This window comes from Pongo pygmaeus, chromosome 8, assembly GCF_028885625.2.
Source record: "Pongo pygmaeus isolate AG05252 chromosome 8, NHGRI_mPonPyg2-v2.0_pri, whole genome shotgun sequence".
In the NCBI taxonomy this organism is placed as follows: domain Eukaryota; kingdom Metazoa; phylum Chordata; class Mammalia; order Primates; family Hominidae; genus Pongo; species Pongo pygmaeus.
In genome coordinates this window covers 68,020,717-68,038,651 of record NC_072381.2, presented here as the reverse complement: position 1 = coordinate 68,038,651, position 17,935 = coordinate 68,020,717, and the positions used below count along the sequence as shown (strand labels likewise).

The 17,935-nt window shown below is 38.5% G+C and overlaps 2 protein-coding genes and 1 non-coding gene across 6 annotated transcripts in view; 1 reads left to right on the top strand and 2 right to left on the bottom strand.

The window, feature by feature from the left end:
* Nucleotides 1-17,935, top strand: part of ADK (adenosine kinase) — a 570,201-nt gene that overhangs the window by 181,253 nt on the left and 371,013 nt on the right. The gene's annotated exons all lie outside the window — the stretch shown is intronic.
* Nucleotides 10,337-10,658, bottom strand: LOC129045230 (mitochondrial import inner membrane translocase subunit Tim9-like). Its single transcript, XM_054503672.2, has 2 exons — nucleotides 10,483-10,658; nucleotides 10,337-10,406 (listed from the first exon to the last, which is right to left on the bottom strand). Exons 1-2 carry the CDS (start codon nucleotides 10,608-10,610, stop codon nucleotides 10,337-10,339), a joined length of 198 nt encoding a protein of 65 aa, XP_054359647.2. The 5' UTR covers nucleotides 10,611-10,658.
* On the bottom strand, nucleotides 13,552-13,658 carry LOC129007059 (U6 spliceosomal RNA). The gene has a single exon (XR_008492221.1). It is a non-coding gene; the product is annotated as a U6 spliceosomal RNA (small nuclear RNA).

Below are 17,935 nucleotides of genomic sequence, written 5' to 3'. Positions count from 1 at the left end.
TTTGTTGACAGAGACAGTTCTCACTTGTTGGTGAAGACTGGAAGGTTCTGACTGCCCTTTTTCCTGGGACATTTCTCAGGGTTATATATGCAGCTCATAAACTTGAGACATGAGATAACATCTCTTCCCAGACAAAAAGCAAGCTTATTTACTGCTTGCTATAAAATTGGTGGATTCCCTGAGTTCAGTGCTTCTCATTTGCTGATGCAAACTCACTACAGGCAAAGCATCCATCTGAGCATCCCCAAAGGACTTGGGATGAAGGGAACTGATGCAAATGTGCTAATCTTCTTCTGTTTTGTCATAAGTAATGAAGTGTTTTTTCTTTGACTGAGGAGTCTTGTGTCTTCTGCCTGCATCCATGAATTAGTTAAGAGGCTTTTGTGTTAGCGTTTATTAAATAGGGTAAAATCAAATCCCATTCTCCGTAATTTTTTGTTTGTATAGTTTTGCCTTTTCTGGTGACTTGTATTGAAGGTTCCTGCTTCTGGCCAACAACCTATGAGTGATTTTTTAGGTCTGATCATAAGGCATTTACAGAGGTTTTCCTGGCAGGCTTCATAGGGGGAGGGCTGGTCTCCAGAGCAGACTTGGTGCAAAGCTTTTATAGTCTCTGAGGGGAATTGCAGTCAAGGACCCAGCCATCCTCTTATACATATCTGCATTCCTAGCCTAGGTGCCTTAATTCAGAGGCCTCTTTATGTGGGGCTTTTGGAGAGACTTTCCTTAAGTGTCTCTGTCAAGACTTTATTGGGGAAAAGACGGGAAGACACTTACCAACTCTTTCTCTACTATGACTTGTACTTTTCTGTTTCTAACCCTTCCCTTTCTAGCCTTCACTCGACTTCTGGGTCTGTAAAACTGCCAGAATCTTTTGTTGGGGGTTCCCTTTGGCAGTGATGCAACCCTCACATTTGTGCTGGTCTACCTGCCCTGTGACCAATGTGCCATGCCACAGGGGAAAATGGAATGGGGGGGTAGCTGGCACTTTCTCCAGTTTAGCCTCTTATACTGTCACAGTAAGTGATTACAGACCTATTCTTTATTTAATTTAATTTAATTAATTTATTTATTTGGTTTGTTGCCATTGGCTGTGCCAAAACGTGGCAGCCCAGCTTTCTCCAGCTCTCCTGAGGTACTGATACACACAAATGGAATCATGTTGTGCATAGCCTTTGAATCTGACTTTCTTCAGTGGACGTAAGTTCATCTTAGATTCATCCATTTGCTTTGTCAATAGTTTTTAAATTTTAATGGCTGAGTAGTTTTCTATCATCGTGATGTACTGCACCTTGTGTCTCTATCCACTCTAGAGGAATATTTGAATTGTTTCTGGTGATTATGAATAAAGCTGCTAAAAATATTTATACGTTTTTGTGTTAACATAAATTTTCATTTTACTAGATGTATTGCCAAACTCCTTTCCAAAGTGGCTGTGCCATTTCACATTCTCACTAGTGATATATGGGAGGTCTAGTGGTTCCACATCCTTTCAGCACTTGATATTGTCAGCTTTTATTACTATATCAATTATTAGGGAGAGAGGAGCATTTCATTGTTTCTACTTCCGTAATTATGTGAAGCACATTTTTATATGCTTATTTGCTATCTGTATATGTTCTTTGAAGAAGTATCTCTTCAAACTCTTTGCCTTTTTAAAAAAAAATTGTGTTTATTTTTGTTAGAGTTTTGAGAATTCTTTATCTGTTCTGCAGACAAGACTTATCAGATGTGTGATTTGCAAATATTTTCTCCTAGTGAGTGGCTTGTGTTTTCATTTTCCTAACAATGTCTTTCAGTGAGCAGAAGTTCTTACAAATTTATGTACTTTTAAAATGGGTTATGCTTTTGTGTCATATAAGAACTCTTTGCCTAATCCAGGGTCAGAAAGATTTACTCCTATATTTTCTACTAGAAATTTCATAGTTTTACTTTTTACATGTAGATCTGTAATCCATTTTGCGTTAAGTCTTGTGTATATTGGGTGAGGTCGGTAACAGAGTTTTTGATTATTGTTTTTTGCTATTGTTTTTTGTTTTGGCATATGGATATCCAATTGATCCATCACTCTTTCCTGAAGTCTATTTAAATCTCTTTAATTGCCTTTGTACTTTTTTGAAAATCAATTGTGTGGTTGTATATCTATATTCCATATTCTGTTTCATTGATCTATATGTCTCTTCTTTCTCCAATATCATACTTCTCTGATTACTGTAGCTTAATGTGTTTGCTTTTTTTGCTGTCTAATCATGGAAGTTGAATTTACTGCATTTTACAGGTCAATATTTTTTGCAGTTGTAGACGTCTGTAATTTTGCACTGTTAATTTTAATGTAATGGACATATTAGAAATTAGGTTTTCAATATGCAGGGGAAATGTTGTTAATTTACAATTGAGGAGAGTTATGAAATAATAATAAATAGAAAAAGTAAATAGAGAAAGGAAAGTACAGTCATCCCTTGGTGCCCATAAGGGATTGGTTCTAGGACCCTCTGTGGATACCAAATCCATGGATACTCAAGTCCCTTAAATGGCATAATATTTGCACATAACCTATGCATATCCTCCCATATACTTTAAATAATCCCTAGATTACTTATAATACCTAGTACACTATAAATGCTAAGTAAATACTTGTTATACTATATTATTTAGGGAATAATGACAAGAAAAAAGTCTGTACATGTTCAGTACAGACTCAACAACCATCCATTTTCCCCATTTCCAAGTATTTTTGATCTGCTGTTGGTTGGTTGGTCTGCAGATGCAGATCCCATGGATATGGTGGGCCTATGTATATGTCTTATTTATTGTCACTACCTTTTGCTTCCAAGTATTTTTTATTTTTAATGAGAGTTATTTTGTTGCGGTGGGTGGTTTAACATACAGAAGTTTTCCCAGCAGCAGAACCTGAAGCAAGGATTTTAGAACAAAGCCTACTTTGGAGACGTATGTAACAGGCAAGAATTGATGCAAAGAAAGCAAGGCAGCTAATGAAGACTTACTAACTAAACTACCACAATAGGCTGCTGGAGCTTTATCTTGTGGGATAATTCTGGGAAAGTCAGTGTCAAATTTAGTTTCAGGACTAACTCACCTGAAGTGTGAGAGAGTGAGTATATTTCCTGTTACTGGTTGTGGACTGCCATACAGAAGACATTGCACCTGCCTGGTGCTATGGTGGGCAGAGTAGCATTCAGCCATTCTGAGAAAAGCCCTGAGGCATACAGAGGAAGATACTGGCTATTGGAAGTAATTTGGAATGGTGGGAAAGGGTTAGGTCCAAAGGATATTGTAGGGACACTGACATTATCTGACTCATGCCTTGTGAATTTTAAGTGCCTTTCCTGGGTTATCAAAGTGAATAGCTTTAATCAAATCATCTCTATAAAGACATTTCTAAGTAAATTTTCTATACTTACACTCCTCTACTTTTTATTACTACAGCTGGCTTCATTAGCTTTTTGTATATTAATCTGGGTTGTCCTACTATTAGCTAGAAGAGCTTACTAACCCTGAACTTGAAAATATTATTGTATATTCCCTCTTCGGATGATTTTTTTTTTTTTTTTTTGAGTCAGAGTCTTGCTCTTGTAGCCCAGGCTGGAGTGCAGTGATGCAATCTCGGCTCACCGCAGCCTCCGCCTCCTGGGTTCAAGTGATTGTCATGCCTTAGCCTCCCGAGTAGCTGGGATTACAGGCACCTGCCACCACGCTGAGCTACAGATGTATTTAAGAATCTTAAATGAGCCATGATTGCACCACTACACTCCAGTCTGGGTAACAGAGCGAGACCCTGGCTTCAAGCAGTCCTCCTGCCTCAGCTTCCTAAAGTGCTGGGATTACAGGCATGAGCCACTACCCCTGGCCTAAATTCCTTTTCTAGCCTCTATACAGAATTTCTAGGATAACAACAACAACAAAAACTTAAATGATAAAAATGAATATATAAAATAGCAAGTAAGCCACGTAAAATATTTTCAATATTCTTAGCCATTAGAGAAGTGCAAATTAAAACTATAAGATACTGCTGCATACATATGTGGATAGCGAAAGTAAAAACTGGTGAGAATACAGAATGAATGGATTTCTCATCTGTTGCTGATAGGAAAATGACACAGCCACTCTGGAAAACAGTTTGGCATTTTTAATAAAATTAAAGATAAATATTCCATATGACTCAGCAATCATATTCCTGAGTATTTAACATAGAAAAATGGAAATTTATGTATATGTAAAAACTTGCTACACAAATATTTACATCAGCTTAATTTGTAATTGCCTCAAACTGGAAACAATCCAGATAACCTTCAACAGGTGAATAGATAAACAAACTGTGATATATCTATCGAATGGAATACTAAGCTTTGTAAAAGAATAAATTACTGGTACAGTCAACAGTTTCCATAGATCTTAAAGGCATCACACGAAGTAAAAAAAAAGCTAAACTCAAAATGTTACATACTGTATGATTCCAATTATATAGTATTACTTAAATGAAAAAAATTAGTTTTGGAAAATTAACCTGTCATTCCAGGAGTTAGAGATAATGTGGGAGAAGGGGATAGGTATGACTATAAGGGAGTTGCAGGAGAGGGCTTCTGTGTGGTGATGGAATAGTTCTGTGTCTTAATTGTGCTGGTGAGTACATGAATCTTTACAGCTGGTAAGATTTTATAGAATAGTACACACACACTAAGAAGAATGCATGTAATGTCTACTTTGGGGAGGTTTTTTTTTTTTTAATTTCTTTTAAGAGACAGTGTCTTGTTCCATTTCCCGGGCTGGAGTGCAGTGGTACAATCATAGCTCACTGTAGCCTCAAACACCTGGGCTCAAGGGATTCTCCTGCTTCCAGCCTCCCAGGTCACTAGGACTATAGGTGCATGCCACCATGGCTGGCTCATTTTTTTATTTTTATTTTTTGTAGAGATGGGAGTCTCACCATGTTGCCCAGGCTGGTCTCAATCTCCTGGCTTCAAGCAGTCCTTCTGCCTTGGCCTTCTAAAGTGCTGGGATTACAGGGGTGAGCCACTGCCCTGGCCTAAATTCCTTTTTTAGCCTCTTCACAGAATTTCTAGGATAACCAATATAAGTAAAGTAGATGTTATTTTCAAAATGATCCACTTTATACACTAAATTAGAAGACAGTCTTGGTTTCTTCAAAATTCTTTACTGTAAAGTGAAACATTTGGTAATCATATATCTTGTTGACATAAACATACAGATTCCTCTGTGTGTAACATTCTTTTCCTTCACTTTACCAATTTGTGCCCATTTCACATATCTCAGCTTATATATCCCTTTTTCATGATCATCTTACCTCTGACATACCTCTTTCACCCACCAAATCTGTGTTTGGTGTCATTTCTGTGATGGTCCCATACAAAGCTGGACTCATTTTACAGATGCAAAAAGTGATGAAATAATGAACAAGTTAATGGCCCAACTGAAACTGTGGTGTTGGACATAAAACTTTAGAATAAATCCTAAATCTTAAGTGTGCAAATAAATTATTCAAAACATGAGATTACCGAACCTATTCTAGTGATATTTAACAGAGATATGTTTGTAACTGGTGGAAGAAGAATCACTCCCTAGGTACAAGATCAATTGCTGTTCATTTTATTCACCTGAAGATAAATCACTTTCACAGATTTTGCAGACTACTTCTTTTCCTGAAAAAATGATTTATTAAAGTGGAAGTTTCTTTACTATATGAACACTGGCTTACTCTTTTCTTTATAATACTTCTATAATTGAAAGAAGCCAGAGGCCAAAAGTAGTCTTGTCTGTGCTGCTCTTTATTTCATTGTTATTTTTAAACCAGATGATGAAATTCCCTTCCATTTTGAAGGGAATTCATGTATATAGGAGGGAATTTAAACTGTTTGAGTTAATATTAACATATTCTATTACTATAAATTGGTTTTAGTTTGATATTAAAATAGCATATTAATTTACATTTGTTTAATTTTAGTATTCAACTCTGATCAGAAAAGTAGTATTTTGGGTGTAGGGGTAAGGAAAAGGTGTGAAATTCCAGTTAAAAATCTAAAGTACTGTGTTTATTGTTTCATTGTGTGTCTGCATTTAGTATTGTTTGTATGAGAAAAAGTCAGTTGTTTCCTTATATTCCCATATAATTTTTGAGTAGTATGACAATCTTCATTTATATACCTGATGACTTTTAATTTTTTAAATGTTGTCTAAACCAGGTTTCAGGTGATATATCTTGCTTCCTAATTTGACAACTCTGAATATTACTATTGAAACTTGTAAGCAAGTAGAAATTAAAATGAAGCCATACATAGCATTTGCTTTGATTGAAAAGAATAGAAACCTAGACTGTTTTGGAAAATTCAGTGTATATTTCAGTGTATATATATTATGTGTTTATATATTGAGAGATCTGGGCATCAGAATAGAGTTGAGAAATAACATAAATAGAAATTCAGTAAGAACACATATGAAACTGGAAACCAGTGGAGGAAAACTGAGGAATTGCTGTTTGTGAGAGACTTGTTTTTCACTCAGTGTACTTTTTTTTACTGTTTTAGTTATCTATGTAGCATGCTGCGTATTACCAATTTTAAATACTTAATTTTGAAAGATTAAAATGGCTGGCAAATTTATTGCCCATTTGCAAAGTACATTTATATCAGGAGTAGTACAATATGTAGAATGTTATTGGAACATTGTCTCTGAAATACTTTTTTAAAAACTTCATAAAATATGAAAATACTTCTTAATGATTTCAATATTAACTCTATTCATTAGACATCTATCATTATCCTTTATGTCAGAAACTTAGAGTGAAATCTTATTAGCTTGATTGAAGAACACTTGTTCTCATTTCATTGTGCTATAGTTAACATTCAAAGTTAAAGTTATTTTTCTTCTCCTTGATAGTATACTATAATAAGTATATTCAAAGTGATGCTCTAGATTTGTTTCCTTCACATTTAGACTTGCATTTTTACAATGTTTATACTAAGGTTTCTTACACTTGCCATAGTATATCTGTGCGGTGGCTTACTCCTGTAATCCCAGCACTTAGGGAGGCCCAGGCAGGTGGATTATGAGGTCAGGAGTTTGAGACCAGCCTGGCCAACATGGTGAAACCCTGTCTCTACTAAAAATGCAAAAAAAAAAAAAAATTAGCTGGGTGTGTTGGTGGGTGCCTGTAATCCTAGCTACTCGGGAGGCTGAGGCAGGAGAATCGCTTGAACCTGGGAAGGTGGAAGTTGCAGTGAGCCGAGATTGTGCCACTGCACTGCAGCCTGGACAACAAGAGCGAGACTCCATCTCAAAAAAAAAAAAAAAAAAAAAAAAAAAGGATTTTTGCAATCATTAACTTACTTCTTGCTGTCTGTTTTTGTTGTCTTTTGCTGTCCTTCTTAACTTCTTCAAAGATTTCTAATATATTTACACTCCTTAATCCTAAATCCAGTGTATGTTGGCTCTCATGGTAGTTTTCCATTTCATGTACTTGCTTGTATAATATAAATCCCTGTTCTTGGTGTTTTGTGTATTTATTTATTTGGCTGCCATGGTATTGAAAATTGTCTTGACAATTCATTTATGAACATCATTAGTACAGCAATATGTAATTCAAAACCAGCATGCTCAAATTTGTACTATTCTGGTTAATTATTGCTATGTGTGTATTTTCAAATTTTTAAAGACTTAGAGAATAGTAAAACATATACTTAGCACAAATGATATCACTTCTTGGTACCTTTCTGTGAGTCCTTTTTCCCATAAGGAAATTAAATTGTTCTTCGTTTTCATGCTAAGTAGCATGAAAAAAAAATCTTTATTGAGATAAATCAAATTTAGAGCATTTTTATCACCTCAAAAAGAGCCCATATACATTAGCTATCACCCACTCAATTCTCCCTCCTTGACTATTTTGGGTCCATTGCAATTCCAAGTGAATTTTAGAGTCAGTTTGTCAGTTTACACAATGAGTATAGCTTGGATTCTGATAGGGATTGCGTTGAATCTCTACATCCATAATAGGTAATATTGCCAATCTTAATAAAATTTTCCATGAATGTGAGATGTTTTTCCATTTATTTGGATCATCTTTAATTTGTTGCAACAATGTTTTGTAGTTTTCAGAGTATAAATTTTACACTGTAGAGAAAATTTATTCCCAAATATTATTTTCTTTTTGATGCTATTGTAAGTGGAATTCTTTTCTTAATTTTATGTTCAGATTATTCATTGCAGATGGCTTAGAGATACAATTGTGTGTGATTTTTGTTGTTTTGTTTTTGAGACAGGCTCATGCTCTGTTGCCCAGGCTGAAGTGCAGTGGCACAAACATTGCTCACTGCAGCCACAACCTCCTGGGCCCACCTGATTCTCCTGCCTCAGCCTCCCAAGTAGCTGAGACCACCAGACATGCACCACCATGCCTGACTAATTTTTAATTTTTTTTGTAGAGACAGAGTCTTGCCATGTTGCCCAGGCTGGTCTCGAACTCTTGGGCTCAAGCAATCCTCTGGCCTTAGCCTCCCAAATTTTGGGATTATAGGCATGAGCCGCTGTGCCTAGCCCAGTTGTGTGTGTGTGTGTGTGTGTGTGTGTGTGTGTGTGTGTGTGTTTTAATATTGATCTTGTATCCTACAGCCTTTCTGAACTTATTTAGCTCTAATATTTTTTAGTGGGTTCTTTATGATTTTCTATAAACAAAACCATGTCATCTGTGAATATAGTTTCGTTTCCTTCTTTCTTTCTAATTTGGAAGCCTTTAACTTTTTTTCCCCTTCCTTAATTGCTGTGACTAGTACTTGTAGTGTAACAGTGAACAGAAGTGGCAAGAAGAGATGCCCCTAGTCTTGTTTCTCATATAGGGGGAAAATATCTAATCATTCACCACTAAGTTTGATGTTTCTCTGCAGTTTTCTTAGATGCCCCTTATCAGATTGAGGAAGTTACCTTCTATTTCTAGTTTTTTTTAGTGTTTTTATCTTGAAACAGTACAGTTGACCCTTGCACAACATGGCGATTGTGGGTGCTGACCCACTGCATAGTCTAAAATCCATGTATAACTTTTGATTCTCCCAAAACTTGTCAATTAATAGCCTACTGTTAACCAGAAGCCTTACCAGTAACATAAAGTCAATTACCACATATTTTATATATGTATCATATAAAGAATACATTATTAAGAAAATCATGAGAGAAAATGTATGTACTATTTATTAAGTGGAAATGTTTCATGAGAAAAGTCATCATTGTCTTCATGTTGGGTTGGCTGAGGAGGCAGAGGAGGAATTGGTTTTGCTGTCTTAAGGGTGGCAGAGGTGGAAGAAAATACTGGTGTAAATGGATTTGTGAAATTCAAACCAGTGTTGTTCAAGAGTCAATTGTAGTGGATTTTGCCAAATGCTTTTTTGTTTGTTTGTTTTTTGAGATGGAGTTTCGCTCTTGTTGCCCAAGTTAGCGTGCAATGGCATGATTTTGGCTCACTGCAACCTCTGCCTCCTAGGTTCAAGCAGTTCTCCTGCCTCAGCCTCTTGAGTAGCTGGGATTTAAGGTGCCCAGCACCACGCCTAACTTATTTTCGTATTTTTAGTAGAGACGGGGTTTCACCATGTTGGCCAGGCTGGTCTCGAATTCCTGACCTCTTGTGATCCACCCACCTTGGCCTCCCAAAGTGTGAGATTACAGGCGTGAGCCACCATGCCTGGCTGCCAGATGCTTTTTCTATGTCCGTTGAGATGAGCATGTAATTTTGTTTTCTATTGATATGATGCATTGAATTAATTGATTTTTAGATCTTAAACCAACCTTGCATTCCTGAGACAAACTCCACTTGATTATGTTATATATAATTTTTAAGTGTTGCTGGATTTGTTTTGCTAGTATTTTGTTGAGGATTTTTGCATCATTCTCATATGAGTATTGGTCTGTAGTTTTATTTTCTTGTGACTTTGTCTGATTTTAGAGTATCATAGTAATACTGGCCTCATAACATGAATTGGGAGATGTCTTCCCTCTTCTAATTTTTGGAAGAGTTTGTGGAGAATTGGTATTAATTTTTTTAAAAGAAGCAGCAATTGCTTATTTTTCTAATCAAGTGACTATGCTGCTGAATCTTAAGGCCTCAACAAATGTTGCACCTTATTATTTCATTGAACAATAAGACCTTCTATTCTGATTATTCCCAGTAAATGGGAATAACCACGGGTTTCTCCAGTGGTTTCCATTTGCCAAAAACTCATGACAGATGGCTTAACAAGGTGGCACTGCTTTCAGGAGATTGTATCAGATGCATACTCATTTCCAGTGCAGCAGCTGTTGGCAATCTAGGACTTGTCTATCATGGTTGGCCAAGGAGTCCTGCTTTGGCTGCCAGAGCTTTATTCTGCTGAATATTACATTCCTGAAGTCTCATGGATATTCTTTTTGTCATTTAAAAATATTTCCATAAAGTGTTCTGAACAGGCTGGTCTCTTCAGGTTTTACATCTCTTGTGCAGTCTTAACACAGTCCAAAAAGCAGATTTCTGTAAGTTTATTGTCAGTCCCAAGAAATTCCTTCAACTGAATCTGATCAGATTCTGGTATTTGTGCACCCATATTCTTTTGGTACATTTATTAGTCACCTTTTCTGATGCATGAGTTTCCTTTCTGTTCTGGTAAAGTAGTGTTCCAACCTTTGTTTGAATGTCTTCAGTGAGACGTGATTTCTTACCTAAGCACAGGCTCTCACATCTGACATCAGTACAAGGCTGGAAGCCTACACTGTCAGTCGAGTCTGAGGATGGGGGATCAGGTTAAGGGCAAGCATTGCAGCTGCTTTATCTAATTCTTTAAACGTTCATTAGAATTCAATAGCGAAGCCATTCGGGGCTAGGCTTTTCTTTGTGGGTAGTTTCTTTTTTTTTTTTTTTTTTTTAGCTTTTTGGAATTCACATTTATTATTATTATTATTATTATTATTATTATTATTATACTTTAGGTTTTATGGTACATATGCGCAATGTGCAGGTAAGTTACATATGTATACATGTGCCATGCTGGTGCGCTGCACCCACCAACTCGTCATCTAGCATTAGGTATATCTCCCAATGCTATCCCTCACCCCTCCCCCCACCCCACAACAGTCCCCGAAGTGTGATGTTCCCCTTCCTGTGTCCATGTGTTCTCATTGTTCAATTCCCACCTATGAGTGAGAACATGCGGTGTTTGGTTTTTTGTTCTTGCGATAGTTTACTGAGAATGATGATTTCCAATTTCATCCATGTCCCTACAAAGGACATGAACTCATCATTTTTTATGGCTGCATAGTATTCCATGGTGTATATGTGCCACATTTTCTTAATCCAGTCTATCATTGTTGGACATTTGGGTTGGTTCCAAGTCTTTGCTATTGTGAATAATGCTGCAATAAACATACGTGTGCATGTGTCTTTATAGCAGCATGATTTATAGTCCTTTGGGTATATACCCAGTAATGGGATGGCTGGATCGAATGGAATTTCTGGTTCTAGATCCCTGAGGAATCGCCACGCTGACTTCCACAGTGGTTGAACTAGTTTACAGTGCCACCAACAGTGTAAAAGTGTTCCTATTTCTCCACATCCTCTCCAGCACCTGTTGTTTCCTGACTTTTTAATGATCGCCATTCTAACTGGTGTGAGATGGTATCTCATTGTGGTTTTGATTTGCATTTCTCTGATGGCCAGTGATGGTGAGCATTTTTTCATGTGTTTTTTGGCTGCATAAATGTCTTCTTTTGAGAAGTGTCTGTTCATGTCCTTCGCCCACTTTTTGATGGGGTTGTTTGCTTTTTTCTTGTAAATTTGTTGGAGTTCATTGTAGATTCTGGATATTAGCCCTTTGTCAGATGAGTAGGTTGCGAAAATTTTCTCCCATTTTGTAGGTTGCCTGTTCACTCTGATGGTAGTTTCTTTTGCTGTGCAGAAGCTCTTTAGTTTAATTAGATCCCATTTGTCAATTTTGGCTTTTGTTGCCATTGCTTTTGGTGTTTTAGACATGAAGTCCTTGCCCATGCCTATGTCCTGAATGGTAATGCCTAGGTTTTCTTCTAGAGTTTTTATGGTTTTAGGTCTAACGTTTAAGTCTTTAATCCATCTTGAATTGATTTTTGTATAAGGTGTAAGGAAGGGATCCAGTTTCAGCTTTCTCCATATGGCTAGCCAGTTTTCCCAGCACCATTTATTAAATAGGGAATCCTTTCCCCATTTCTTGTTTTTCCCAGGTTTGTCAAAGATCAGATAGTTGTAGATATGTGGCATTATTTCTGAGGGCTCTGTTCTGTTCCATTGATCTATATCTCTGTTTTGGTACCAGTACCATGCTGTTTTGGTTACTGTAGCCTTGTAGTATAGTTTAAAGTCAGGTAGTGTGACGCCTCCAGCTTTGTTCTTTTGGCTTAGGATTGACTTAGCGATGCAGGCTCTTTTTTGGTTCCATATGAACTTTAAAGTAGTTTTTTCCAATTCTGTGAAGAAAGTCATTGGTAGCTTGATGGGGATGGCATTGAATCTGTAAATTACCTTGGGCAGTATGGCCATTTTCACAATATTGATTCTTCCTACCCATGAGCATGGAATGTTCTTCCATTTGTTTGTATCCTCTTTTATTTTCTTGAGTGGTTTGTAGTTCTCCTTGAAGAGGTCCTTCACGTGGCTTGTAAGTTGGATTTCTAGGTATTTTATTCTCTTTGAAGCAATTGTGAATGGGAGTTCACTCATGATTTGGCTCTCTGTTTGTGTGTTATTGGTGTATAAGAATGCTTGTGATTTTTGTACATTGATTTTGTATCCTGAGACTTTCCTGAAGTTGCTTATCAGCTTAAGGAGATTTTGGGCTGAGACAATGGGGTTTTCTAGATATACAATCATGTCATCTGCAAATAGGGACAATTTGAGTTCCTCTTTTCCTAACTGAATACCCTTGATTTCCTTCTCTTGTCTAATTGCCCTGGCCAGAACTTCCAACACTATGTTGAATAGAAGTGGTGAGAGAGGGCATCCCTGTCTTGTGCCAGTTTTCAAAGGGAATGCTTCCAGTTTTTGCCCATTGAGTATGATATTGGCTGTGGGTTTGTCATAGATAGCTCTTATTATTTTGAGATACGTCCCATCAATACCTAATTTATTGAGAGTTTTTAGCATGAAGGGTTGTTGAATTTTGTCAAAGGCCTTTTCTGCATCTATTGAGATAATCATGTGGTTTTTGTCTTTGGTTCTGTTTATATGCTGGATTACATGTATTGATTTGCGTATATTGAACCAGCCTTGCATCCCAGGGATGAAGCCCACTTGATCATGGTGGATAAGCTTTTTGATGTGCTGCTGTATTCTGTTTGCCAGTATTTTATTGAGGATTTTTGCTTCAATGTTCATCAAGGATATTGGTCTAAAATTCTCTTTTTTGGTTGTGTCTGTGCCCGGCTTTGGTATCAGGATGATACTGGCCTCATAAAATGAGTTAGGGAGGATTCCCTCTTTTTCTATTGATTGAAATAGTTTCAGAAGGAATGGTACCAGTTCCTCCTTGTACCTCTAAAAATATGGAACGCTTCACGAATTTGCGTGTCATCCTTGCTCAGGGGCCATGCTAATCTTCTCTGTATCGTTCCAATTTTAGTATATGTGCTGCCGAAGCGAGCACGTGGGTAGTTTCTTGATTACTAATTTAATCTCTTTTATATAGGTCTGTTCAAGTTACCTATTTTTTCTTGAATTTTTTTTAGTCATTTGTGCCTTTCTAAGTATTTGTCCATTTCATCTAATAAATAATCTAATTTGTTTAATGGCTATTCTTTCTGACATTAATATAGCCACTTTGTCTTTCTTGTGGGTGTTGTTTGCATCATATATCTTTTTTTTTTTTTTTTTCATACAGGGTCTTGCTTTGTTGCCCAGGCTGGAGTGCCCTGGCAAGCAGAGGTTGCCACTCACTGGAACCTCTGACTCCCAGGCTTAAGTGATCCTCCCACCTTAGTCTCCTGAGTAGCTGGGATTACAGGTGCATACCATCATGCTTGGCTAATTTTTAAATTTTTTGTAGAGACAAGGTCTCACTGTATTGTCCAGGCTGGTCTTGAACTCCTGGCTCAAAGTGAAACCCCTGCCTTGGCCTCTCAAAGGTTTACAGGTGTGAGTCACCACATCCAGCCTGCATGATATATTTTTCCACCCTTGTACTTTCAATCTGTTAGTAATTTTCTATCTACAGTGTGTCTCCTGTTGACCCACATAACTGTCTTTTATGTATAATTATTAGAACTAATGATACGAAAATGTGAAAGTATAGTCCCATTATTTGAGTGGAATCAATAGACTATTTCATAAAATATGTTCTAGTTTATAGTTTAGAGTAGTTTGTTTTTCATGGCTTTTGAGAAAAACATTTGAATGAGCTTACATTTCGTTGCATTTAAAATTTCTGGGTTTTTTTTTGTTGTTGTGTGTTTTTTTTTTTTTTTTTTTTTTTTTTTTTTTTGAGACACAGTCTCTCTCTGTTGCCCAGGCTGAAGTGCAATGGCGTGATATTGGCTCACTGCAACCTCTACCTCCCAGGTTCAAACAATTCTTGTGCCTCAGCCCCCTGAGTAACTGGGACTGCAGGTGCATGCCATGACCTGGCTAATTTTGTATTTTTAGTACAGATGGGGTTTTGCCCTGTTGGGCAAGCTGGTCTCGAACTCCTGACCTCAGGTGATCTACCTGACTCAGCCTCCTAAAGTGCTGGAAGTACAAGTATGAGCCACTGCACCTGGCCAAAATTTCTGTTTTTTAATGAATCCAAAGTTCATGTTTTTTTTTTCTTCCCAATGCCATGGTACATATCATCACCAAAAAAAGTGACTTTGCTTCAGTGAACACTGAATTTTAATATTATTGATAGAATGGCTATATCGATCAGGGTTTTACACTTATAGTACAGTATACTTGCAATGTAGGTAGGCCTCATCCTTTGTAATTAATTAATTAGCTTGTAATTATGTAAGCTAATCTAAATTTTCATATTTTCAGTTTTAACAGTTGGACGTTTGAGTTACATTTCTTATATTTTGATTTTTTTCTATAAATTTTAAAACCAGAAAGACAACACTAGTATCAATTAAATGCAAGATTGAAAGGGTTTCATAATGTAAAAAAGCAATCTTGTTTTTGAAATGTTCAGTTTACAGTAAGGATCGAGTAGCTCTGCAGCTACCGATTTGGGAAATACCTGAGGTTTTTTTTCCCCTTGCACTTAAAGGCTGTTTTAGCCCTGAAGCTGGCTAGTAAGGACACAAGACTTTAGAGTGCCACGACAGTTCCATAACAGGAGTGAATTGAAGAAGAGAAGCAGTGGAGTCAGGAGCCTCACAAAGTAAAGACAACTGGTGAAGAGAAAAACCATTTATTTTCGATACTTAAGATGGCTGAGCCTGTAATTCCAGCAGTGCTTTTGGAGGCTGAGGCAGGTGGATCATGAGGTCAGGAGATCGAGACCATCCTGGCTAACATGGTGAAACCCTGTCTCTACTAAAACTACAAAAAATTAGCCGGGCATGGTGGGCACCTGTAGTCCCAGCTACTCGGGAGGCTGAGGCAGGAGAATGGTGTGAACCCAGGAGGTGGAGCTTGCAATGAGCAGAGATCACACCACTGCACTCCAGCCTGGGTGACAGAGTGACACTCTGTCTCAAAAAAAAAAAAAAAAAAAAAAAGATGGCCGAATAGGAAGAGCTCCAGTCTGCAGCTCCCAGCAAGACCAACACAGAAGGTGGGTGATTTCTGCATTTCCAACTAAGGTACCCAGTTCATCTCATTGGGACTAATTAGGCAGTGGTTGCAGCCCACAGAGGGTGAGCAGAAGCAGGGTGGGGCATCACCTTACCTGGGAGGTGCAAGGAACCGGGAGACCTCCTTCCCCCAGCCAAGGGAAGCCATGAGGGACTGTGCTATCTGTCCCAGATACCATGCTTTCCTATGGTTTTTGCAATCCACAGATCAGGAGATTCCATCGTGTGCCTACACTACCAGGGCCTTGGGTTTCAAGCACAAAACTGGGCGGCTGTTTAGGCAGACACTTAGCTAGTTGCAGGAGTTTTTTTTCGTACCCCAGTGGCACCCAGAACCCCAGCGAGACAGAACTGTTAACTCCCCCGGAAAGGGGGCTGAAGCCAGGGAGCCAAGTGGTCTTGCTTAGAGGGTCCCACTCCCACGGAGCCCAGTAAGCTAAGAACCACTGGCTTAACATTCTCACTGCCAGCACAACAGTCGGAAATTGACCTGGGACCATCGGGCTTGGTAGGGGGAGGGGCATCTGCAATTACTGAGGCTTGAGTAGGTGGTTTTTCCCTGACAGTACTAAGGTGGTGGGGAGGTTTGAACCAGGTGGAATTCACCACAGTGCAGCAAAGCAGCTGTGGCCAGACTCCCTGTCTAGATTCCTCCTCACTGCACAGGGCATTTGTGAAAGAAAGGTGGCAGACCTAGTCAGGGGCTTATGGATAAAACTCCCATCTCCCTGGGACAGAGCACCTGAGGGAAGGGGTGGCTGTGGGCGCAGCTTCAGAGGACGTAATCTTTCCTGCCTGGTGGCTCTGAAGAGAACAGCTGATACTGACAAGGAGGATTCTCCCAGCACAGTGCTTGAGCTCTGCTTAGGGGCAGACTGCCTCCTCAAGTGGGTTGAGGAGACTCCGTGCCTTCTCACTGGGAGAGAACTGCCAACAGGGGCCAACAGACACCTCAAACAGGAGAGCTCTGGCTGACATCAGGCTGGTGACCCTCTGGGACGAAGCTTCTAGAGGAAGGACCAGGCAGCAATCTTTGCTGTTCTGCAGCCTCCATTGGTGATACCCAGGCAAACAGGGTCTGGAGTGGACTTACAGCAAACTGCAGCAGACCTGCAGAAGAGGTGCCTGACTGTTAGAAGAAAAACTAGCAAACAGAAAGCAACAACCTCGACATCAACAAAAAGGACCCCCACACAAAAACCCCATCCAAAGGTCATCAGCCTCAAAGATCAAAGGTAGATAAATCCATGATGATGAGGAAAAACCAGCGCAAAAACGGTGACAATTCCAAAAACCAGAATGCCTCTTTGCCTCCAAATAATTGCAGCTCCTCTCCAGCAAGGGCACAAAACTGGATGGAGCAACCCCAAGACACCTAATCGTCAGATTCTCCTCTGAGCTGAAGAACCATGTTCTAACCCAGTGCAAGGAAGCTAAGAACCTTAATAGAAGGTTATAGGAACTGCTAACTAGAATAACCAGTTTAGAGAGGAACATAAATGACCTGATGGAGCTGAAAAACACAGCACGAGCACTTCATGAAGCATACACAAATATCAATAGCCAAATCGATCAAGCAGAAGAAAGGCTATCAGAGATTTAATATCAACTTATTGAAATAAGGCATGAAGACAAGATTAGAGAAAAAAAAAATTAAATGGAATGAACAAAACCTCCAAGACATATGAGACTATGTGAAAAGACCAAACCTATGATTGATTGGTGTACCTGAAAGTGACAGGGAGAATGGAACCAAGTTGGAAAACACACTTCAGGATATTATCCAGGAGAACTTCCCCAACCTAGCAAGACAGGCCAACACTCAAATTTGGGAAATATGGAGAACACTGCAAAGATACTCCTCAAGAAGAGCAACCCCAAGACACCTAATCATCAGATTCTCCAAGGTTGAAATGAAGGGAAAAATGTTAAGGGCAGCCGTAGAGAAAGGTCAGGTTACCTACAAAAGGAAGCCCATCAGACCAATAGCAGATCTCTCTGCAGAAACCCTACAAGCCAGAAGAGAGTGGGGGCCATTATTCAACATTCTTAAAGAAAAGAGTTTTCAACCCAGAATTTCATACCCAGCCAAACTAAGCTTCATAAGCTAAGGAGAAATAAAATCCTTTTCAGAGAAGGAAATGCTGAGGGA

What these genes read in the sequence shown, in the direction of transcription:
- LOC129045230 (XM_054503672.2), bottom strand. Translation starts at nt 10,610, where the DNA reads ATGTACCAAAAGAATATGGGTGCACAAATACCAGAATCTGATCAGATT. An exon ending in GTTAAGACTGCACAAGAGAT is followed by an intron (nt 10,407 to 10,482) that starts GTAAAACCTGAA and finishes AATATCCATGAG; the next exon opens with ACTTCAGGAATGTAATATTC.